This window comes from Helicoverpa armigera, chromosome 25, assembly GCF_030705265.1.
Source record: "Helicoverpa armigera isolate CAAS_96S chromosome 25, ASM3070526v1, whole genome shotgun sequence".
Classification (NCBI taxonomy): Eukaryota; Metazoa; Arthropoda; class Insecta; order Lepidoptera; family Noctuidae; genus Helicoverpa; species Helicoverpa armigera.
In genome coordinates, this window is record NC_087144.1 from 3,830,077 (window position 1) to 3,855,290 (window position 25,214).

Genomic DNA, 25,214 nt, shown 5'->3' on the forward strand with positions numbered 1-25,214 from the left:
ACTGTCGCATATTTTAAATTATATAATACGTATATAATAATAGGGATAAGCCCTAAGAAGAAGAAGGAGATGATATTAAAAAACAAACAAGGATTCTGATTGATTTTTAGTTGATCTGTCAACCAATTTCGTGAATAACGTATGTACACCATTATGATTTATTTTGGTCATTTAATATTTTGCAGGGAAATAAATAGACAGGAATTCAACATACTTTATTTATTTTTTACAACTTACAACATAGGTACTCTACCCATTTTTCGAATGACTTATAAACCAATGATGAATTAATACAAAAATCATTACAAAGAAGCGCTGTTACAAAAGCCCTTTTTCATTACAAAAGGTGATCAATTTAATGCAGCAGTCAGTTTGTCATGTTGGCAGTTATCTTAAATATACGAGAAATCTAATTGATAAACACACATCGCAACAGATGGTAATGACAATATTTTTCAGAACCTTCCGTTAAGAATGGTAACGTGACACCACCGACGGCTGCCACAAGCTCTCTATAATAGTTACTAAAATAAACGAATAAATGTAGGCTTATAGAATTAACATTAATGTTGTTTCAGCAAGATTATATAACTTCAAAAGCATTTCTATATAGTTCATACCCATTTTTCAAAAATGCTTACCTAATAACAGTGAATGAGATCTATTTGCATACAGTTATATTACTGAGTACATTTGATATTGTTTAATTAACAATAACCATCACAAAATGATTAATTAGCTAGTGAAATTAAATGTAAACCCTAATTAAAATATTGTGAAAGCAAAGCAAGGTTTGGAAACGTAAAAGTTAATTATAATCATATTAAAATCTAAGCTAATAATTATACCAACAATTGCCCAGCAAACTTCGAAAGGATTGTAAAAGTTTCGTTCACAAAAATATTTACTTTGAAGACATTTCGTTAAGGCTGCATTTTAGAGCAAACTATAATATTAGTTCTTAATCTAATTCAAGTTTTCTGAAGGAGCCAGCTGTCGAGTGTATATCTTGAGTTAAGTCGTTTTTCTCCAAGGCGTGTAAGTCAACACACATGTCATCTAGAGAAAGCAAGTCATCTCTTCGTTTCAGAAGGTTGCGTTTTAATTCTTCAATCATGTCTCTGAGAGGGACGGTGCCTCCGTACTCTTTCGGCAGAATTGCTGGGTCTACGTGCTTCATCAAATCCTCGCTGGTCCGGTGGAACTGTGAAACGTATTGAAAGAATTAGAAAAAACCCAAAATTGGGGATTGTAATGTATTCAGGTAAGAGTTCAAAGGGCAATTTGAAATGTACAATTATGTATGGTTTTTTCTCCAACAAGTTTTGATAAATTAAACGAAGAAGGTCCATGAGCTTGCGTGAATTTTGTAAACTCATTTGCATTTCATTATAAATAATGTAACTTTTAGATATCAATTTTAAAATATCTACTTATTTTAAGTAATAATTAATCATAGAAATTACTTAAATATTTAAATTAATGCATACATTTTTAATAATTCATTTCTGTCTGCGAAAAAAATAAAGTTCAATCGTCTAGACGAATTAAATTTCTACTTTTCTTTGCAACTGTACCAGCGTTCAAAAAGTGCACTATGGTTTAAAAAATCCCTTTTTTAGATAATGGACCTTTTTATATGCAAAAGAGGTAATTTAACAAATAGGTTTTATTAATAAACGTGAAAAGTTAATGTTTTTACCATCACACGGTCCTTCAACTTATCACTGAGCAGAGAGACTGCGAACTCAAAGAACTTGATGCCGTAGGTTGGAATGTTCACGAAGTGGGTGCGCTTGTGCCGCATCGGGGTGGAGTTCTGAAAATGAAACGAATAGGTTAAGAATAATGAAATGTCACTCAAATAAAAATTCTACAAGAAACTACAGAAACGATGCTATTTACATAATCATACATTTTCATTTTTTCACATTCTGCCACGTAGGTATAGGACTAGGTATAGGACGTTTTTACGAATTCCATCAGTCCGTCGGCAAAGCAAATTGAAAATATGAAACCTTTCGAGGTACCTATCTTTTTGGTCTTTGAACTTAGAAAGCGCTTTCTTTCAATCGTCAAATGCATAAGACAACAAACTGGCTGGAGCTCCACTGTCTCATAAAATGCAAAAGGAAAACCTTCATGCATGGGCTATCATAGGTATCTCAGATACATAAATTAAATTATTGCTATTCCTCACCTGTATACAATTAAGCATGATCCGCACATCAGTCAACGACCACAGAGACACATGAGGCATCTGCATACCAGCCTCGTCATTCACATGTGTGTAGCCCAGCAGTTGTGAACGAGGCTCGTCCAACAGCAGTTCCACTATCATGGAGTGCACGCGCGCCATCACGCAGTTGTCGAACTGGTGGGGGTCGAAACGACCTGGGCAATTGAAGATAGGGTTTGCAACAATCAGGGGGAATAAATAAGGAAAGATTAATTTAAGAGCCAGCCTATCGCAGGTAAAGCTAGTTGTAGTACCAAACCACGGCCCGTCTCTTTAAGCATCTATATAAAAGATTTAAGTTGGTCCATGTATAAAGTTGAAGGATCACAGTCTCAAGGACTGAATGATGGGTAGATACAAAAAGGGACGGCAGTCAGTTTACATCTTTTAAGCTCCATCTTTCTTCAGATCCCTAAAAACACAGGTAAAATCCCGGAAAATTGCACAAAATTATCCTTAGGTAAGATCTTCTGAGACTTACCCATACAAGACAGCACCACCCGTCGTCCCTCAGCGTCCCTCTTAGGCAAAGGCACCAGGTAACCAGCGTCAATCACCGCCGCGATCTTAGGGTCCAATGGGTCCAGCTTCTGGAACCACTGCGGATACATCTGCCGGATGGTCAGGTAGCGCTCCAACATGGAACATGCTTGAGGGATCGAGTACTTCTTGGTTCGGAGGAAGCGGAGGAGGAATGGTGAGTCTGTGAAGAAATAGGCATAGTTTAGAAATGGCTTGTGCCTACTTTAATTAGTATCAATAAAAGATAGGGGTTCTGGTTGATCTAATCTAGTCTTTTGCCCGAAGATCACAAGAATAGCACGGAATATCAATTTTCGAATTCTCAAGGGAACACTTAAAGACGTGTTGACTTTAAAATACTAGGGAAAGATTAGACACCAATGTTTCGAAGACGATGGCGGATTCAATAGTAAAAGTTATTTGTATGTAGTACAAAATTGGGGCCATCTGGTAATCCCAGACCCACGTCCTAGAACATAATAGGTCCTTTAGCCATTTTGTATTCGAGAGATCAACCCAAAGGGCTTCGCGATGAAGTAACGGATACACAATTTACATACACCACGTGATGAGAATCGCAAGTGGCCTTATAGTGTATCAGTTTATTATAACAATTTACCTTAAACCCTTGCTATAAAACTTCTTTTACCTGGAGAAATGGAGGTCAAAAACCTTGGAAAGCAACTGGCTTGACATCGAAAGGGATAAAATAAAACTTTTATTTGGTTAAAGGTACCATATTTTTAAAGATATCGGTTAGGTACATTATGACTTGAATACCCACATAAAAGAGTCCTTTAAAATGTGGAGTATTTTACGACTTCAACATATTTTCTTGGCATGAAATCACTGCTAAAATCGTTACAAGAAGTCATCTGCTTTGATGACGCCATTTAAACTTATCTTAGGTAAGTCCTTTAATAATGAGGTAAAATGAAGTTACGAGGATCATATGTATCTTACCAGTTCTACATTTCTTAATAGCAGGATGCTTCTCAATAAAATGTCTCATTTGTGCTAAAGCCTGTTCTCTAAGTGCTGGTTCTTCCCTCAACTCAGTCCTGGCTTTCTCTCTCAATTCCGGAGGCAGTTCACCAGTCTCCCGCTCTTTAGCTTCGAGGATATGCATTCGGTCATCATCGGTGAGCCTCGGTGCTTCGATGATGTCCGGCTTGGGTTCGTGCTCCCTTCGGCAGTCTTCGGGTTGGAGGACGGATGTCGCCATCTTGATCTGGATAAAAGAAAATAATTTATAAATATTGGTGAAACAATTTGGGCATGAATAGCTCTGAAGAGAATCACCAAATAAATAGAATCTGCTTATCCTTTTCTTATGGTTAAGGTTGGGGTCGACTAGAAAGACATTTTTTGAGAATTTGGGATAGACCAGTCTCAATATTTTGCATTCAGTTTTCTTAGTAGCAAGGATGTTAAGTAGGTGATGAGATGTATGGGTGAGGCCCTTTACGCAACATGTAGGTGTGACATACCTAACTCCGGTAAACCTAACATTTATCTACACAGGATATAGACGATAGGACCACTTAATTTTCATATTCATATAGACTCAAGATAAAATCTAACATATCAACGAAATCCCTAACAAGGTACTTATAATTTATTTAAAATAAACATTGTGCGACCTTCGAAGTTTCACAATATACCGCGAAGTGTGCAAACACGCGAATATAAGGATTTGCTAAACGGGTACTGCGAGTAAATAGGTTTTAATTAGCTCTAATGGAAGAAGCCTAATAATTAATACTCATAATAACTTATTATCTAGTGCCATATGCTTACGCAGTCAAGAAAGCTATTTATTCTAACGTAGGTAGGTATTAGACATAGTAAGGACTAGCAAAAGTGGTTACCACGTAACAGTAGACCTTTTATTTATTACTTAGATAGAAACTAGCAAGAAATAAATACTTGGAAAGAAAAGCCAAACGATTTTTAAAATATATTTGCAAATGACGACCATGATCTCAAACGAAAAGAATCAGAAGGAAGCTATTGTCTCAACTACAATGGAGACAAGACATTAAGCCAGCTCCAGACAAGACAGTCACGCGACAGGTGCGGGAAATAAACTTCAAGAAAAATATAGAAGTGTATGTGTCAGGTTTGATATTTCCTTCCTAGGAAGTCCTATGTACCTACAGTTGTAGAGATACATTATTTTGTCTTTCTATCTGTGAATTTATAAGTGGATGCTCTTTGCTCTTGTCTCAAGTATTGACAAAGTATTGACATAGTGAAAAAAAAAACTGAGATTAGACGGAGGGCTTTCCTCGATACAAATTCCTTATCTCCGTAGGTATATGGCTCCCGGACTAATGTCAATTAAAACTTAGCTCTTTGGCTAAGTAAGCTCCCTACATAAATTGTGAAAAAGGAAAAATACTCTGTACAGGCATTTATTTCTCAGAAAAAGATCAAGTTTAAAGCCCATGTTAGCATTGATCGGAAAAACCAAACAAAAGCGCGCGAAACCCGAACAAAACGTGCCATAGACAAACATTGACTTAGTTTTAAAACTGGCTTTTGTTCATTACATAACTACAAAATAGTCGTGCACTTGACTTCAATACAACGAATTTAATAATTCTACAAGCCTGTTTGGAAAGAATACAATTTGTTCAGAGTGTAAAGAGAATTGTACGTGAGCTGCATTACAAATGCAGTAGAGTAGATGACGAAGCGATGTTACATTGTAACGTGGGTTCCATGTAGAGCGAAATGAAGGTGTGCCCAAAAAAGGATTTATACCTTTTGGAAACTACCACCAACTGATGGTTTCGAGAAATATTCCTACATGCAGGCTGTGAGCCTGTGATGCAGGTACCTACCTATCATTTTTGATAGGTCTTGAATTGTGAAAGTTAGAAGCTTGTCTTTAAAAATTAGATTTGGAGTCTATAGACCTACATTATATAAAAATAAATCCCATATCCTTTGCTCTGGTTATGACGCGTAAATGGCTGAACCTTTTAAACCTAAGAGAAGGTTATAGTATAGTTTTGTCACCATCCTGCAACGGAAGGCAGTTATCTTCGGACGCGGGTGAACGCAGGCGGAATTATAAGAACCATGAACCATCAGATTTTTTTATTACCAAAAACAGCCTATAACCACATTCCGTAAAAAAGCAGTCTGCTAAAAATATCTAAGTAAGTATTCTAATTTCTATTCGTACGTCATCGTGACCTTCAGACTGGTTCGCTAAAAGTAAACTTTCACTCGCCACTTTCCCCTTTAGATTATTATGACTTGATATTATTACTGTTTATGATAGAACGAGAACGCCATCTTGTTTCTGTCTAAATAAGAGTTTTAGGCAATGTTTTCACTGCCATTTTTGTTACAGTTAAGGAAATCTTTCGCGATTTTATGGCTGTTGCGTAAAATTTGTTGCGAAAAGCATATAAAAAAAAAGGAAAAAGCGCATAGTCATTGTCGTTTTTTATATCATGGCTTATAGAGGGCCAAGTTAAACGGCAACACAAACGTCCGTTTCTCTTAAAAAATCTAGGTATTTACTTTAAACAGTGAACGTGAAAATTCTTAATAGGTAAACAGTTGTTTTGAAGAAAACAGACGTTTATGTTGCCGATGAACTTCTGCTTCTGAGTTTGTTTGGTATTAGAACCTAGATAAAATGTCCTTAGTAGACTCACAAGGTCAACTACTGGATTGAACTCGCAACCCCTTAATTACAGCAACAACTATTTTGCCCTAGTTAAAGTGACTCTTTAAACGGCACGGCACTTAGGGCCAGTTACTAGTTTACAAGAAATGAATATTCAGAAGTATTGAGCATGCTTAGAATATTGACTGACTAGTCACAACACAATAAAAAATACTTCATACAAGTAAAGGAAACCCCAGTTACTGTCACGAATATAAAAAAAATAACCTGGACATCAGTCAGTAAATTACAAAAGTCGTTGAACACAGGTTTTGGTGTTCAGGCATTTTGAAATTTTAATTGAGTTACGACTTTTGTTGCTGGCAGTACTTTTGTACCTAGTTTTAATTATCATTAATTGGTAATCTTGACTTGGTAACCGTTACTTACATCAAGTCGAATAATGATTTTAATTTCAAATTAAGTATAAGTAACCCATTAAATAAAAATTTTATATCGAAGATAGTTTCTCAGTACTTACTTTCGTACAATGCCTTACTTCTAACAACATCTTAGCTAAGTGAGTTAAGATGTATAAAAGTGTGTTTAAAAATACTTTACTGAAAATCGTGACCACAGTGCCACAGCGGAGCAACTTGGAATTTAAACTTTTTCGAAACTCGCGAAAATACGGCAGATTTAAAACGTGATTGCTCCTACATTTGGACTAGCAATCTGCGGCCTACTTGAGTAGAGACGTCCATTGCTCCACTAGCAAGTACATGCTATCTTCACGACCAGTTTTACACAGTAATGGACTTAAAAAGGGTCAGTCGTACAAGCTGCAATTGCTTAATTTAACATTATGCGATGTCACACCGGCATTGTTGCAATACTGCCGATTTCTTAAGAACAACGAGCGTAAACTGTTAAGACAGCCGTTTAGTTTCTCAATCTTATAAATAAAAATAAAAAACAATTTTTCTTTTATCAATACTTTTTTTTTTTATGGCAATCTGCCGTATTTGACGGCAATTTCTGCCAGACTCGCGTAGCTAGTGACGACACATGGGAAAATATGAAACAGAAAAAGAAAAATATATAGAAATTAGTGTAAGAAAATAATTCCAACTTTTCTGGTGGAGGATATCGAGCCTGCAACAAAATACATACACTATAATTAATGAATTTGCTAAAATTAACTTAGTACACAAGTAATTATATACACATTACATATTACCATTATGAAAGATATAAACACTGTTACAATTTAATATTATTAGAAGAAATAAATCTAACAAAAGCATTTACCATTAGAGGGTTAGGAAAGAATGAAAGAAGATGACGAACATTTACCGGGTATTGAATTTTTAGTTTAGCAATGACACGATCAAAGAGAAAGCATCATTCAGGGGCAATTAAGAAAGATATGGTCAAGCGTGCCTTCATCTAGACCACATTCACAGAGTGAGGAGTCCCGAACTCTTATTTTGTTTAAGAAAACTGGGGAGCAACAGTGACCAATACGTATTCTGCAGATAACGGAAATAACGGTCTTGGATACTTTTTTATGTTTATAAAACCAAGGCTTCGCAGGAATGGATGGTTGAATAGAGGCAAACAGACCACCTTTCATCTTACTGGACTCGGACCAGTCAGTTTGCCAGGACTGGAATAGGTCTGATTTAGCTTTATGAGCCAGGTCATAGATCTGCACCGAGTAGTGTTTTTTATCAGCCATGCTGCTACTAATCGCACCTTTGGCTGATACATCCGCAATTTCATTACCTCTAATACCAACATGACTAGGAATCCATACCAATACAATCTCCACGCCCTTTGTAGAGCACAAAAGCAATACTGATTTAATTTCAACGATAATTGGGCTACGGAGATGGTCCTTAAACGAATTTTTAACAATCGCATCCAGGGCACTTTTGGAATCAGTGAAACCACTGCTTTTTAATAGCAGGGTGAGAGGAGATAAATAAACATGCCTCGAGGATCCCAATGCACTCTCCCGTGAACACCGATGACTCAGGAGGACATTGAAATTGGAGAAATATCTGAGAGTTAGAGTTGTATACGGCAACACCAGTCTTTCCATCAGTGGTTAATTTTGAAGCATCCGTATAGAATTTATAATAATCAGGCCACTTGTCATTTATAGTGCAGAGAAAATGGGCATTTGCGTTTGCAGTATCTTTCCTAATGTCAATATAGGAGACATTTGGCACAAAGTTACACGTGTCAAAGGAGCAGGAATACAAGGGAAGTTTATCTTGCTGAGAGATTAAGGAATTATCCTTAATTTCAAGGATTTTCGAAAGGAATTAACTAAAAGAGGAGGGGCTTTATGTCTCCAGTAATCACTCTGCCTGCATAGGCCTTCAAGAGTTGACAGCCTAGGCAGAAGCAGGTGCTCACTGAGGAAATAAGTCTTGTAAAGAAACTTGTCGGCTAAATACTGTCTACGGATGAGAAGAGGGGTCGCCACTCTCCACTTGCAAGGTGTTTTTAGGGTGGACCTCATGCACCCTAAAACGATTCTAAGAGATTTAGCCTGAATGGCCTCCAGCTTAGCAATAGCAACTTTATTACAGGGTTCAAATAAGAAGGAGCCGTAATCAAGCAAGCTTCTTATTGTAGCATTATATACCAATTTTAGGGTGAAGGGGTGAGCACCCACCAGACTCCTGCTAGCGCACGAAGCATATTAAGTTTCTTCTCGCACTTAAGGCTAATGTAGTTGAGATGAAACACCCTGACAATTTAGAGTCCAATATAACCCCAAGAAATTTCACATTATTAACAACTTCAATGGGAGATTCTTCAATTTTAAGGTTGACATGAGGAACAGTACGCTTACGTGAAAAGACAACCGCAGAGCTTTTTGGAGCAGACAGTACAAGGCCATGGTCAATTAACCACTGATTTAAGGAATTGAGTGATATTTGCATGGACTCACTAGCTCTTTCAATAGATGAAGTAGGGATGTACAAACACAGATCATCCGCATATTGAAGAATCTGACAATCCAAGTTGAGGGAAACATGAAGATCCGAGGTGTAAATATTATAAAGTAGCGGACTAAGAACGGACCCCTGAGGAAGCCCACGCCAGACCGTTCTACAATCGGAATCTTCTCCAGGGATACGAATCTTGACCCTACGACCAGAGAGCAGGTTACATGTACAATGCAGCATCCGTTCAGAAACACCCAGCTTCCGTAGTTTTCCCTGAGAACCGAAAGAAGGACATTATCGTATGCCGCTGTTATGTCTAGGAAGACCGCTAAAACCGATTCATCTCTACTGAATGCTATCCGGGTATCAGTTGTCAGGATGCTAACACTGTCCATGGTACCTGCCCCCTTTCGGAAGCCAAACTGCGACTTAGATAAAACACCTCGGCTCTCCACAAACCACTCCAATCGGTTTTTAATAAGATGCTCCATAATTTTGCCTATGACTGGAGAAAGGGCAATAGGACGAAAGTGATCTGGACTATCCGGGGATTTCCCAGGTTTCAATATGGGGATGATCAACTGTGTTTTCCAGCTATCAGGGATATATGACAGAGTGAAGCAAGTATTCATGATGTCCAACAAGTATTGGCGTCCGCAGGCACCCAACTTCTTATAAAAGAATATGGATGGCCGTCGATACCAGGTGCAGTGTCCTTGACATGCTGGAGCACGGCATTGAGTTCATTAATGGAAAAGGGGGCTTCCAACGGGTCTACCGACATGACCTCACTACTGGGAGCAGAAGGGCATTCTGTTACAAAAGGGACAGACGAAGGGGCTAACTTGTAAAGAAAAGAATCTGCTAGGTCAATGGGGATAGTTGAAGAATTTTGAACAGAACAACCACGTTTAAATCTTCTAAAGTTTTGCCAAATCATGGAAGAAGGAGTGGAGGGGGAAAGCGAAGAACAGAATTTTTTCCAACCTTCATATTTCTTTTTCTTAAGTAGGCGTCTGGATCTCGCAACAATCCGGTTATATTCCACCAGGTTTTCAATAGCCATGTTGAGAGCATAGCTCTGTTCAGCTTCATTGCGGAGTTTGATGATGCTGGTGCATTCGCGGTCCCACCAGGGCGGGGATGATATTTTTCCAGAAGCCGAATTCTTAAGAGGTATGCTCTCATCAGCAGCTGATGAAATGGCATCAGAAAGTTGCGAAATACAGACGTCAAGGTTGTCAAAAGACACCTGGGGCAAGGTATGGATTGCGTCCTCAAGGATCTGAGAGTACAGGTCCCACCTAGCATCAGACAGCCTGTACTTTAAAAGAGGGGGGCTTTCCTTTTGCGGAAGGCACCTAGTGGTGAGAGTAGTACATATAGGATAGTGGTCACTACCATGTGTTAGGTTAAGCCTTTTCCATACCATATCAGCGGCCAAACGGGCTGAACACAGTGTTAGATCTAAACAACTTAGCGATTGTCCAGGTCTAGGAAGGCGCGTGAAAGATCCATCATTGATAACACATAACCCCAAGTCATCCAGCAGATTCACTAATTCATTACCCGCACTATCACAATGGTCAGATCCCCACAGAGAGTGGTGGCAGTTGAAATCACCTAGAAAAATTACAGGATAAAATAAAGAGCAAATAGAACGTATATACTGGAAACAAGAGGAATCAGGAGAGGTATATAGACAGAAATAACATTAACACCGACAATATTAACACCTACGGCATTAATCTCATCTCCATGTGGGGGAAGGGATAAGGGGGAAAATGGGAGAACATTATTAACCAGTATAGCCGCTCCGCCATAACCGTCAAGACGGTCATCCCGAAGCACGCTATACCCAGCCATATTAAACACGAGATGTGGCTTTAGCCATGTTTCAGAAATTGCAAACAATGCCGGTTTGTACTGATTAATTAAATGAGCAATTTCATTTTTTTTTGGGATCAGACTTCTGGTATTCCACTGTAGAAGATGGAATGTGCTGAGATTTAATGGAGCTTATTAAATTTGTGGCAACGTGGTCAGGTAGAGGAAAGTTAACGAGTAGAGAGGATAGTAAACGTATAATAGATTGTATGGTCTGTACATGATCTTTTTCAGAAGGAGGAGAATCCAGAAGAGCACAACCATTAGGCGAAGGGGAGAACGAGAAGCTATTAATAATGTCCTGGTGAGCCCTTCGGTCATAGCCAGGCTGCAGCGAGGGGTGAGGTTTAGGGCGGGTGAAAATAGTTTTTTTGTAGGATGATGAAGTGGAGGGTTGGGAGTGAGAAATGTAATTAGGGGAGGGGACGTGGGGAGCGAGGTTCCTGTGTGAGAATCTGATGAATAGTCTGAGTGATAGGGGTTGAAGCCGTAACATCTGCAAAGGAACGGAAGGAAGGGGCATGAATTCTGGCAGCTTCAGAGTAGGAAATGTTGTCTTTGGCCATGGACGCTTTGATATTTTTCTGACGGATAAACTCTGGGCAGTGTCTGCTATTAGCGGGATGAGAGCCAGAGCAATATAAACATTTGGGATCCTCAACAGAGCAACCGTCCCCAAGGTGATCCCCACCACAACGGAAGCATCGTGGCTTAGACCTGCAATTGGGTCTAGTGTGCCCGTATTTGCAGCATGCATAACATTGAACAGTGGGGTAGTTATATGTCTCCACAGGGAGCGAATTATAAAACAAAGACGCGATCCGGGAGGACCTGACCATCAAATGTGACGACCACGCTTGATGTAGGGACCCACTCCGACTTACCTTCATTGACAACCCTCCTATTTAAGCGTCTCACCTTCAACATTTTAGCATGGGGGGACTTAAGATTATCAATGACCTCTAATTCTGACCAATCAGTTGGTACACCCTTCACTACCCCCATCCTTGTGATGTTGAAGGTGGGAATAGTAGAAACAAAACCTTTGAGCTTAATAGCTGGGCTTTCAATAAAGATATTAGCATCCTCATGACTTTCAAACTCCACCGAGATCTTATTTCTGCCAATTCTCTTGATCCCGCCTAATTTAATATTCTTAATGTTTAATTTTTGCATTAATTGACCAAATCTTATGGGGTGAAGGGTGGATCCAGAAGTGGAGTCTGAATCCGTAAAGGAAACATATACCAGATATGGCTCCCTATCTAAGTTGGTATACTTGGAACGTGACACCAATGATGGAGGGGTGACTCGGTCGCGTTTTGTAGCATTAACATTATTAACATCAGTAACATCCTCGTCCTGACTAGGATGCTTTCTCTTATGAGTTGAAGTTTCCGCTTCCATTGCCTCAAATTTAGACAATGGGACGGTCATTACTGTTTCAATTGCAGAAGTACATGAGGGGTCGGGAGGGCGTCCCGGCGGCCCCTGTTTGTCCGCCATGTTTATTTATTGGCATACGCCGACGTCGCACAAAATTAATTAAAATACAAGACTACTTACAGATGAAATGATGAAATGATGAATAATGAAACACAAATCTACATATAAAACACACTCAAAACTAAGCAGGCACCACAGAAAACACCAAAAAAGCACAAATATAGCTCAAAATTTGCGTTGAGAAGAAAACCACATGTGAACACCACCAACTCAAAATTCGAATCCTACTTTTTTCAAATTGTTCCAAAGATAAAAGGCGCGAAGTGATTTTTTCTATTTGTAACATTGCCTGCCATCTGTCAAATTTCAAATATGGAAAGTAGGGTGAAAGCCGCAGTTGTCGTCCTATAAGTTAGAGTACAATTTCTTGTATTTATCGAGATACAAAGCACTGTTTGATATGCCACTGACTGTTGTATCGTTATTATCAATAAACCCATTTGGAGTCGACAAACGTATCGCGTACCTACTCATGTCTAACGTCATTGTTTTAGTTCCTACAAGATGTTTTGGACCTAAGTTGTTTGCTTTAGGGTTTATTTTCCTTTGTTCTCGGTTTATAGAGTGTCCGAAGTAGACTTATAAAAGACATGGCAATGTACTTAGCTGTGATCACAGGATAAGGGTTTCCTGCCGTTTGTTTAAAGCTTATTGTATTTTATTTTATATTTTAAAATTTTAAATCAGTGTCTCTTGTTTATTTACTTTTCTTCCAGATTGCAGTCTTATTTACAGAATTGTATACCAAAATTGGGTGGTACAAAACACGATTTTTTTTTCGTTACTATCAACGAAAAAGAAATATTTAAAATTTTATTATTATTAAGTAAAATATTATTAAAATTTAGTTAACGATGCACTACACGGATTATGTAGTTATGCAAATTTTACAGCAGCTACCAACTTATTTGTAGATCTCGCTCAAAATTATTATGTACGTGTAAAGCAGATATCGTTAGTAAACATTACATCAGCAAAGGTATTAAATAATAAGTAAACATCAAACAACATTCTTTGGAGGTAATTAAACAGCAATTATACCAGTAGGTATAATTACTAATTATTTTGAGTTATTCCCAATTTGTCATTAGTACCGATTGGTCACCAACTATTTTTTCCATACACCAAATCCCAATTGGTCATTCGAGCAAAATAAATAATTTAATATTTAAATTTTGAGTTTCGATTCGTCACCCGCATAAAATTTCACGTATCAGAGTACCGTCAGAAATAAAAGTGTTAGAAGAAATTTTAAATGAAAAACTTCGATGTAGGTAAAGGTTGTGCCGGTAACAAAAGTACCAGGGGCCCATAACTAGCAAAGAGATTGTATACATAAAAATGATGAATGATGGTGTAAATTGGTATATTTATCTACAATTAGGAAAAAAACGTAAAATCCTGACACTCTTGACTGCTATACTCCTGTAAGTTATGCGGTCCTAGTACACGGTGGGCAGTTCCATGGACACTCGTTGATTGGTATATTACTCATCTCATTTATGCGATCCTGGTATTTTGGTTTTGGCCGTGCGGTGTGTGACGCCGTTGAAATCGCGATTTTATTAATAGCGTCTTGCAATATTCGGAAAAAAAACGTAACCAAAATAAATAAAAATAAAACATATTACAATATTGTAATAAAAGCTTATCTTGTTGACAGTACTTTTTACAAAATAAAGTACGGATGACCAATTGGGACTAAGCAAAATAAAATATTTTATTGAATGACCAACTGGGACACGTTTTTTATGGATGCCAAATCACTAAAATGACGAATCGGGCATAACTCATTATTTTCACGTTTAAGTACGCATTGAACGCGATCATTACATAGTTCTTTAATTATTTTGCATGTTAGCTCGATATTTAGGTCAACGCATCATGAATTATTTAAGTATTGTTATGAAGATCATGCTAGTATTCCTTGCATATGGACATGATTATTAATTTTTAATTAAAATCCCTTTTTTGGATCTTATGCTATTCCTTCCAAAATCTGCTTATCATAGTTGAATCTCTTCTAATGTGTTTTCAATATTTAATAAGATCTTGTTGGAACGCACGCTTCGGCGACATAAGTGGCATTACTCAAAGAAACGTTATGCAGCAAGTAGTAAAAACAAAACAATAACAACGCGGCATTTGTGAAGATTTACTGGTATGGTAGCTTTTCGTGTTCCACCAACACACATAATCACTCAAGAACACGTTTCTTTCTGCATATCCAAAATCCTATTTAAATTATCTTAAAATTTCGCATTTTTCGTTGAAAAAAATTATCTCCTTTCATCTTTTTCATAATAAGTAATTTCAGTCTAGATCTCACAATTAAAAATACTAATTAGGTGCAACAACTGCTACAAAGAAAGCGCGCCAAAACACAATTAGACTCCATCGCATCGTACACAAAACAACGAATAGGCAAACGCACCAACCATGAGTCCAGCGTCACATTTTCAATAAACCCAAGGGTTTCACTGTTGTCGGCACGTCACACGATAAACGTAGGCCAAGTCGCACTGGCGCTCGGTCGATGCACCCGGGCCTCACCGTTAGCTCCCGAAATATTGCGACATACGGCCAGCCCTCCGTGATTCACGGAACAAACTACCTTAAAAGCCCGACTGCACTAATAACGTAATCCTCAGTTTTCGAAAAACAACTGTTTATTAAAGCATCAAATTAATTCCTATTTAATTTATAATATACAAACCTATTCAATTTATTAAATCTATATATTTACAATTTCTAAAAATATACGAAAAGTTTGAACTAAGTATCAAAAAATTCACCCGCGTCGCTGTCAACGGGGATCGTGCCCAAAAGGCTGGCTGCATTGCCACGCTGGATGGCAATGCATGTACGAATTTTTACATTCAATTTCCAAACTAAACAGTGGTTTTAAGAAAAACGGACGGTTATGTTGTCGGTGAACTTGAGTCTGGTAATGGTATTTTTATATGCAGGGTATTGCCCTGGGGTTATGGTAAACATGGTGGTTAAAAATTGTCTTATTAAAACCACCTTCAGACTATCCAATTGGAACACTATTTAGTGGTTTAATGATCATTAATCACTATTTTGGAGTTTTACATATTTTCAAGTTGCTCTTAGATTGCATCTGAGGATCGAGCTCAACATTAGGGTTTGCACTTGAAGCGAATGATTTTCTTCCTTCCTCCACCTGTTTATTTCGCGGTTGCCAATTTGCCTCCGATGGTGTGAAGAATTTTTCGAGTTTTCAAGGCCCAAATAATAATATAATGGAAGGGCTAATAACAGGCCGAGATTTATGAACCGAAATATATTATGTCTGTTGCAGATGACATAAGCAACTCAGTTCGATCGATTCCCACACTCTATTTCTTACTACACTGCTGCTGACAATGTCTATCATCACGATCAGGTATATCAGGATAGAAATATAAATTGGTATTTATTCTAAACCATTTGGCATCAATAAAATTACAGTGTTTAGAGATAAGACAGATTTCTAGAGATAAGCCTTGAAGATTTTATTTGACCATCATAAATTAAAAACATTAAAAAATAAAGTCTATCAATAAAAATGCATAGCCAAACATAACCAAATTGCATACACGCTAGCAAATAATAAATAGAATAGTAAAAGTTTAATAAATAAAATGGGTTAATGCACAACATTAAATCTAGCTAATAATATTACATAAAGCGTACATAACAGCATGATGTAAACATTTGCTTTCCAGTGGGGTATGGTTTTTGTAACATTCACCCACTGTTATAATGTATCAGCGTAGAAACATCAGTCCAGCCGTCGGCTATAAAAGTAGAGTTATCTACTTCTCACGCGGAGAATTACGGATATTTTTAGAACAGTTTGGTGTATTAGACATGAGTATATACTGATCTGGGCAAACTTTTACCTTGCACCTTGAAAAGTTTAAATTCTTTTGCAATTTACTGCAGGTAATGTTTGCATGTAGATAAACAAATTTTTGGAAAAAGAAATAAAGCCTATGAAAGTAATAAAGTGTGCAAATTATTTGTTTTAGGTATCTGCATTTTCTTCCCATTTTCTCGTAACTAGCTCAGTCATTAATATACAAATAAATAAGCAATGAATAGGTAAACAGCGTTTTTCATGTTGGAATATCGTCTGTCATCAGCAATCTATGACGTCCTCTGTTATAAGGCTGAAATAAAAAAAATATATATCCAAAATTACTCATTGTCGTCAAAAAGGACCTTCAGTATAATAAAGTACTTTGAGTTTGTCCCCATTTGCTATTTTATTTTTTTAATTTAATAACTTAAGTGTTCTTAACAACAGGGATTTACATGCACATTGTGTTTAAGTTATAAACCTAATAACTATAAGAATTTAAAAACAAAAAATAAATTATAATCGCACTTTGCATAATTATTCCATTAAGCCAATGCAACACCTATCAATTACTCCATACAACGGTTTTTAAGTTGTTTTAAAATTCTGATTATAATCGATGAACTCAATTTTAAGACCAATTTAGGTAGGTACTTACTTGTTAAATGCATTGAATTGCATTGTCATTTTTTTATTAATTTAATTCAATTTAATTATATTGTTTTCCCTGACATGATATTAATCTGCATCATGGAAAAAACTGCGTGATTCAAACTCAAAAACAAAATGAAGTTTGATAGTAAAATACCCCAACTTTTAAGGCTAAGACACCAATTACCGGCCCCCAAATACGATTGATTGACATTTGTTCACTACAACGCATGGCTCATTACTGACGCATCTTTGAATATGCATGGAAACTTACCATACCGTTTATTTATGACATTTCCTTCACCATCAATAATGCGAAGTAAAAAAGTTTCCAAAATTGATCGTGAAAAAAGTAACCTATGTTTGGAAAGTGGAGCTCGCGGTCGATGCACTTGGGTCCCGTTAGTGCCGAATCGCGACGTCCCGTGGGACATTATACCTGTTTTGGGTTCCTTAGCATTATCACCCGTATGGAAACCCTTACGGCAGATGTACGCGTTACCAATATGGAGGTTTTTGCACGGCCAAGTTGATTGTATGTGCTTATAAAAAGTTTATGGAGTTTTGCAACGAATGAACGTTTCAAGTATGAAATTGGTGCAGTTTTCATAAAATACTAGGACCCATTATAAGTGGATTGCAGATAGGATAACTTTCATTATTATTTTCGTATTACGAGAGCATTATTAAACACTTTTCAATGGAGAAAAATACCTTTAATTTTCCATATCAACAACGTATGACCACTACAAAGAATTCCATTAACATTTACCTATCACCGTAAAAAAACTTACATCGAATCGTCCACATAAAACGCGGGCTCACTGTCAAATAGATCTAACATTTTTTAGTCTACGTGATTCACATATTAATCCAAAACATATTGAACTCATCCATTTACTCACACGTCCGCCCTTTTGTCACACCGTAGTTAGCCTATTATGTACCATATAGGGAACCAATTATATAAAAACAATGTGTAGTTAACAGTTCTGATAGGAAAACTGTCGTAAACATGATTTGTTTGCGTGTGTTATTATTTGGGGACCAGTTCCTGATGGCATTGACTTTGAGGAGACACCGACTGATTTAGGAGGATTGTGCTTATTGTTTTGAATGCCTGATATAGACACAGGAATTGTAACTGTAAGTAGACCTCATCCTTGAACATCCTTCGCAAGATGATGAGGTCTGCTACTATTTAGGTATTGCCAAATTGAAAGCTAACTTTGGACTACCGAAAATCCTCAGAAAGCCTAGACCCATTCACTTTACACCTACTCTATTATTTTTCTTAAATATTATATTAGTAGCACAGTTTGAGTTTAATTACTAAATTACTTCAGATTCCGGGTTCATCGCCAGGAATTGGAACTATGCCCGGTAATAATGACGCTACACTAGCCTATGCATCAGGTTCTATCATTAGTAGGACAACAGCTATTTAATGCACCATGTTATTGACTTATTGTGAACGCTTATTTAGACTGCATAAAACTCATTATGTATTGCTGTGCCTCAAAAGGTTCGATACAAAGGGCATACTATACACAAATATATTCCTGCATTTAAAGCTCTATTTATTGGCTTTTGAAAAAAAACAATCAGTTTTCATATTCTGTACACATACTGTGGTCTATTCAAAAATTTATCAAAAAACCCTACACTTTTATTTAAAGCCTGCACACGTATGAGCATGGAGGACGTCAGACGAAGCTGGTATCCGCTAGCAGATAGCAACGAAAAACGAATCTAGAGCAATATACCACAAAACAATGATACCTTAAATTTTGGCACAGAGCGTGAGAAACTGGGTTAAACATCTTTTTGTTCGTCGTTAAGGTTAAAGCTAAAGTAAAGTAAATTAAAAAGTAATGGCTGAATCTTGTTTTGTTGAATTCAAACAATTGTGTGAAGCGTGTTGATTGACATTGCATTCTCAAAGCAAATAAAAGCGTAGAAGAATAAATTGATCAACGCCTGACTGTGTGAAACTTCAGAGAAGCTTTTAAGACAATAGTGTCTATTCTTAAAACACGTGTTATCTCCATATGGAGCCCCGGAAGACAGTTAATTCTCGGATTTATCCGCAGCTTCAACTTTGTCAGTAATTTACTCCAAGTATCTAACATCAGTGCGTCTACAACGCTGTCTAGATACCAATGTGTTGGGTTAAAGCAATATATTGCTGCATTGAAGTTCACACGGTAAATACCGGCTTTCGTCCATAAAGTACCTTATATCGACGTCTTTAAACTGATTAGACGAAGAAAACGCTACGAACGATAAATTAATCAAATTCAAGAAAGATTGACTGTGACACAGTTTTTGGAACTGGTTTTTATAATTTTGTTGTGCTGCTTAGGCTGGTGTTTGCATACTTTAATAGAAATTGGACTTATCACCACCCAAGTTCACAAAAATTAATCAGTAGACGTAAACTTCAAATATCTTCATTGTAACCATACAGCCAAGAACAGAAATTTTCGAAATTATGTTATTAACCTACCTAACAAGCCGTTTAGATAAACTACAAACAGCAACCACTTTTCCCAGTTAACTAACTACATGTTTGTTCAGTTATCTTTTATTATGTCACGCAATATAATCGAAGGTACTGGAGGCTAACAGGTAGCGAACACCGAATGTTTTGCGAAACACCCTTACTGAGCAAGCGGTTACGTAAATATTCACCGACTAACCGACTTAGGTCGATTTTATCGTTTTTCCCGACAACTGCAGTCTCCAGTGCTAATGGCGGACTTTCTATAGATTTTTTTTCTGAAAAAAGTTGTATTGACGCAACGCATGATTGTTGTTTGTGAAAATTGTAACGTGATTTTTAATATTATTTTAATAGATGTTAGATAAGCTTATGTTATTTAGGTTAAATTCGGACATGCGACAGCAATCAAAGTTTTCTAAATAAATAAGCCTACATAAGAGCAGTACATTCACACAGAGTAATACATTCTTAGTCTTAATTATGATCTATAATTTAAATGAAATACTAAATTACCGATTGACGTTTAAGAATAAATCATTCGCCCACATGCCAACCTAGATACAGAGCTTCTATATGCATGTAAACAAAGATTGATGAAAACGCTGTTTGCCAATATTGAAGAACAAAGAGATATGTTGCAAATAAACACACAGACACACATACTTAAGTGTTATAATATTGCACTTTATTATGATGTCCTTCACATTTCCAATAAAACTTGATTTTTATGCACCAGCCGCGAAATGTCACTTAGGTTTTGGTAACCTATCGCCAAGGTGTTGCACTTTGAAAATGCAAATGTATTATTACCTATTTTTCTTTAAATTATTGCTAGAAAATACTTATATCCTTACATAATATGTATTATTAAATAACTTGGTAACAAAACAACATATGTAACATATGAACTGGTTTGGATGAAATTAGGTATAAGGAATCCTCCAGTCTATTGTCTACACTCTGTTATGCTGCTACAGGACACAATGTGGGCAGGGACACACACTGTGTCCTATTAGTCCTGTGTCAAGCTAGTCCTGTCGACATAAAGAAGAAATATATTCCTTCCAGGGCCTAGAGAAACCAGTGAAAACAAAATAAACAACAAATAGAAAACGCTTCAGCCTCCTTGTGTCAAGATATTCAAGTCATGGTACGTCCACGCCATATTGACACAAACTATCAACAGTATTACGCTAATCATTGAGTAAGAGTCTCCATCAGAACCTTGAGTTCTACTCTTTAGGCGCATGCGAACGACATTAAGCAACGTCCAATGGCAAATTGTATTGGTACACAGTTCAAATTGGCTTAATTTATATTTTAATGGTTTATTGGTGTTAATTAGATTTATAAGTACTGTTTTGTGAAATCTTTTTTGATTAATTATCTAGGTACTTTTCCAATCTTATTAGTCATTGCCGATACTTATTAATTAGCTTGTTTAAATTTCGAAATAAGATGATATTTAATTGTATTGAGAATTGGGCACAATGGATCAATTTTTAAGAATATTTCTATAGGCAGTGTTCTATTTTATGTTACCTCTACTTATTTCATGTGTTTACTGTGTATATAAATGGTTAAATTAATAAATAAGTAAATAAATAAAAACGCAGATATATCAATACGTTAGGATTGGTAATACTCGTAACTATTTATTACCTCTTTCATGAAAGTTTCATAATTTCTTGCTATTGTTCATACACTAGTGTTTATAAGTCGTAAACAGTTATTGTTTTCGATATAAAACAGATAGTAACTCATACCGCTACATAACTTACCTAAATTCCTCTTATAAGTATGTATATATTTTTTATAATCGGGTAAATGTGTTTATATTTTCTTTGTAAATAAAAACTATATAAAAAGTTCACTCGAATGAGTGAACGGACGATATTAAGGACCACCACCCCACGATCCAAGAACAAAGCTTAATCTTTTTTTCTCTGGCAACAATTACAAACGCAGTTAACCAAAAACAATAAAATGATATCTAAGTAGCTCCCACGAATGAAAGTAAGCTAGTGAAAGAGGTTTCACTCTCAAGTTCTGAACAATAAGACGAATCTGGACCGTTTGCAACAATCTGATATACTTACTGCCATTCCTATTCTCTATCTATCCGTAGTTTTGGTAACTACAGATAGGAATTTGACGTTTCTTGTATCGGGGTAATGTCAAAATTCTTTCTCTAGTTAGCAAATGAGTAGATAGATAAGATATTGGAAACGGTTAAACGTCGTACTTATTTAACACTTTTTTTGATGAAGATATGCTTCGCTGCACATTCTGAATTTGCTGTTGTTTAAAACTAGGTCTTAGCTTAGATTGTTGCAGACGTTTTAGGCATAGTTTATGAGAAAATATATTTTTTGCGTGCTCTAGATTGAGTTGTTCGAAAGTCTTTTATGTTTTTATCACGTTTTAGACTTTCCTGGCTGCCTGGTTTTTATCATTTCGATGTATTTGGCGACTTCTGAGAATGATTGGTGCAATCAGATGCGTTTTCCAACAAATTAAAGTTGTACCTAGTAATAAAGACAATTATACAAAGTTTTTAATTAAGGAAGTAGGTAGGTATTTCAGCTCTGCACGTGAAGCTACATACCTATTATTCCGGCACTGTAGCGTACTATGCGAAAGTCCGGTTAAGCAGTACACGGCCTCCTTGGCTGAACTGCGAGATGCCATACCAAAAAAAAATGTGCTATGCGCAGGACTACCTTAATAGCTTTCCATCGTCATAAAATTCAAGGAAAACCCACCATTTTACCAAAAAGGTCACCAATTAAAAGCAATCATGGTAGAGGAAGTAATATCAAAAAGTTCCAACCCTTTAAACTTTTATAGGGTCAGCTCCGCGCATGCGTTCGGTAACTTAACTTGAGATAACTTGTATACCTTGATCATTCACTTTTACATCAAGTTTACAAGTTGCCTTACTTTTATTCCGAAGGTCTACGCAATCAGTTACGACATTAAACCTTATTATGATTTACAATGGACCCTACTTTGAAATTGGCCCAAAAGTCTTTAGGACGAGTCAAAAAAAAAAAAATCAATCTTTACCTACCAGATAATCATGAGTAGGGCTGCCATTTCGAATTTCGCCAAACCCGGACAAATATCTAAAAAAACCCGGACATTTGGCGTAAATCGCATTTTTTCCCCGGACGAGTCCGATTTTTTTGTTTAGCAAAACAAGACCTAATTTTTAATATTACCATATTACTTAAATTCAATGAGGTCCTTCCTTACATGAAAAGTCAGTGCCTTCTCTAGCTCATGTAGTACCTAGTATTGAAAGATTGTGACTTAATGTATTTCGAAGGTCATAATTAAGAAAGCTCATCTGGAAACTAGGAGTTATATACCTTCTTGATAGGTTAGACACAAAAATGTTGAAAAATACAAACAACTGTAAAGTGAAGTCGCCGCGAGCGCAGCGAGCGCGAAAATTTTTGAGTTTTGCGTCACTAAAGCACCTAAACTTGTATAAAATAAAAATATCCGCAAGCGAAGCGAGCGCTAAATTGTTTGAATATTGGGATATTAAAGTAGCTTAACGTAAAAAAAATTGTGCCAAGAAAAGAAGCCGCGAGCGAAGCGAGCGCGAAAATTTTTGAGATTTGTGACACTTCGACTTCTGCATTATTAGGCGCCCGGGTTATTCGCATACCCAGGCACCATAGGTTAAGATGGCCCTATGAAAAATGTCCGGGTTTTCCCCGGACACTTCTTGAAACCCCGCCCGGACGGCCCCCGGACGGCCTCCAAACGAGGACAAATCCGGGGAAACCCGGACGGATGGCAGCCCTAATCATGAGTATCTATTTAATTACCTACATAATTTTTGGGTCTTATTGATGACGTTTTGATTAAAAAAAGATTCCGACGGATTGAGAACCAAAGGGGGGACCTTTGGGGGACCAACGTATGTAGGTACCTATAATTGATGTATGTCTTAACATTAGCCCGCCGGCATGTTTATATTTGAACGTTACATTAGCACTAGAATCGAAATGGACTCTTGACGGGGGAAATATTACGTATTTTCTTGAAAGAAATATTTTTCTTGTTATCCAGCGTAATAGATGGAAGTTTTTTATTAACTAAACTACTATAGACTTTATGATCCTCAACATCTGCCCAGCCTTTTCCTAAGTATGTTGGTATCGGCTGAGTCCAGTACAGAACAAGCACAAACAAAACAAGAACAAGTATGTATATAAAAAGTATATAGTAAGTATAAAAAATACTATCTCGCTCCTGGAAAATATTAAAACAAAGAAGAAAATGACTTACTTACCTATCTGAAAGTTTGTAGAGCGACGCAAATTCCAACTGCAACTTTTCTAATATCCCACCAAGGATTTTACACTAATAAATCTATCTTATTGAATTTATCACTGAAGTTAACACAAAAAAGTATTTATATTGAAAAATAAAATTCTAAATTTAAAATTCGTGCGATGGCCGTACCCACCGCACCGAGTGTCGCTTCAACACTGAGATAGGTACCAACAATGTACGCTGTGTTTGTGCGGACCAAACATCCAGCTACGCCAAATGAACGCAACACCTAGCATAATAAAACTTCCTAAAATATGCAACTACTGATGCATTAAAAACTTTTTGGAATCTATCTGGGATCAGTGGCCTATTTTCAAAAAGATGGCGCGATTTCTCTGATTGGTCGAGCGTCGCGACCGGTTCTTATCGATTGGTCATCTCACCGCGCGGTTTCCCTAACTTTCTTTGACCCCGATAATATCGTGTCGGTATATTTTTTTCGTGATTGCATTTTGATAGAATTTTAATGCAATATAATTCAAGCGTTGCTTTTGTGATTGCAGGGTACGTCGCAATAAAAGGTTGTGTTAATGATTGGTTGTTTCATTAGCATTCGATTTTTTTTCTGCGATGTTGGGTTGACGACCCAGCCTATGGCATACCTACTTGATGATTAATTATTAATGATAGAGTATCATAACTACCAAGTAGGTGGCTATGACCTATTGCTATAAGACAAATTCCTTAGGCAAAAAAATATGTAAAAAGGTAACGAGAATAGGTACGTAAGAAGACTTAATTTTCGAAAAGTTCCCTGTCTGGAGGTTGGATCTGCATATTTATCACAATATAAATCTTCTTCAAGGCCAGCGTAATGGCTACGTCAACTGAGGCCATCCAGTAGCAAGAACTCTTTACTTAATGGCCAACATTTATTTTATTATTCAGATACTTCCTCACAAGAATATTTCGAAACGCTCAAAATTCTCAACTTTTTTCCATGTTTAACTTAAAAATCTTTTTAAAGTCCCACTACTAGGCACGTGTCTGATCTAAAGTATATATTTTCGACATCGAAAGACCGATAATTTTTTTGTGAAGGGAAATAATCAGAAAAGCTCTGTGAAACAACAATGTTGCAGCAGCAT

The 25,214-nt window shown here is 36.8% G+C and overlaps 1 protein-coding gene across 3 annotated transcripts; it reads right to left on the reverse strand.

The window, feature by feature from the left end:
- Positions 1 to 204: 204 nt before the first annotated feature.
- Positions 205 to 24,304, reverse strand: LOC110377637 (retinaldehyde-binding protein 1). 3 transcript variants are annotated; one of them, XM_021336586.3, is made up of 6 exons: positions 24,083 to 24,304; positions 3,725 to 3,992; positions 2,721 to 2,942; positions 2,201 to 2,394; positions 1,703 to 1,819; positions 205 to 1,204 (listed from the first exon to the last, which is right to left on the reverse strand). In XM_021336586.3, the coding sequence occupies exons 2-6, from the start codon at positions 3,984 to 3,986 to the stop codon at positions 962 to 964; spliced, it is 1,038 nt and encodes a 345-aa protein (XP_021192261.3). In that variant the 5' UTR covers positions 3,987 to 3,992; positions 24,083 to 24,304; the 3' UTR covers positions 205 to 961. The 3 variants fall into 3 exon arrangements, with proteins under 3 accessions (XP_021192261.3, XP_063897587.1, XP_063897588.1); XM_064041517.1 differs by lacking the exon at positions 24,083 to 24,304 and adding an exon at positions 15,187 to 15,348; XM_064041518.1 differs by lacking the exon at positions 24,083 to 24,304 and adding an exon at positions 15,183 to 15,348.
- Between the last annotated feature and the right edge of the window lie 910 nt (positions 24,305 to 25,214).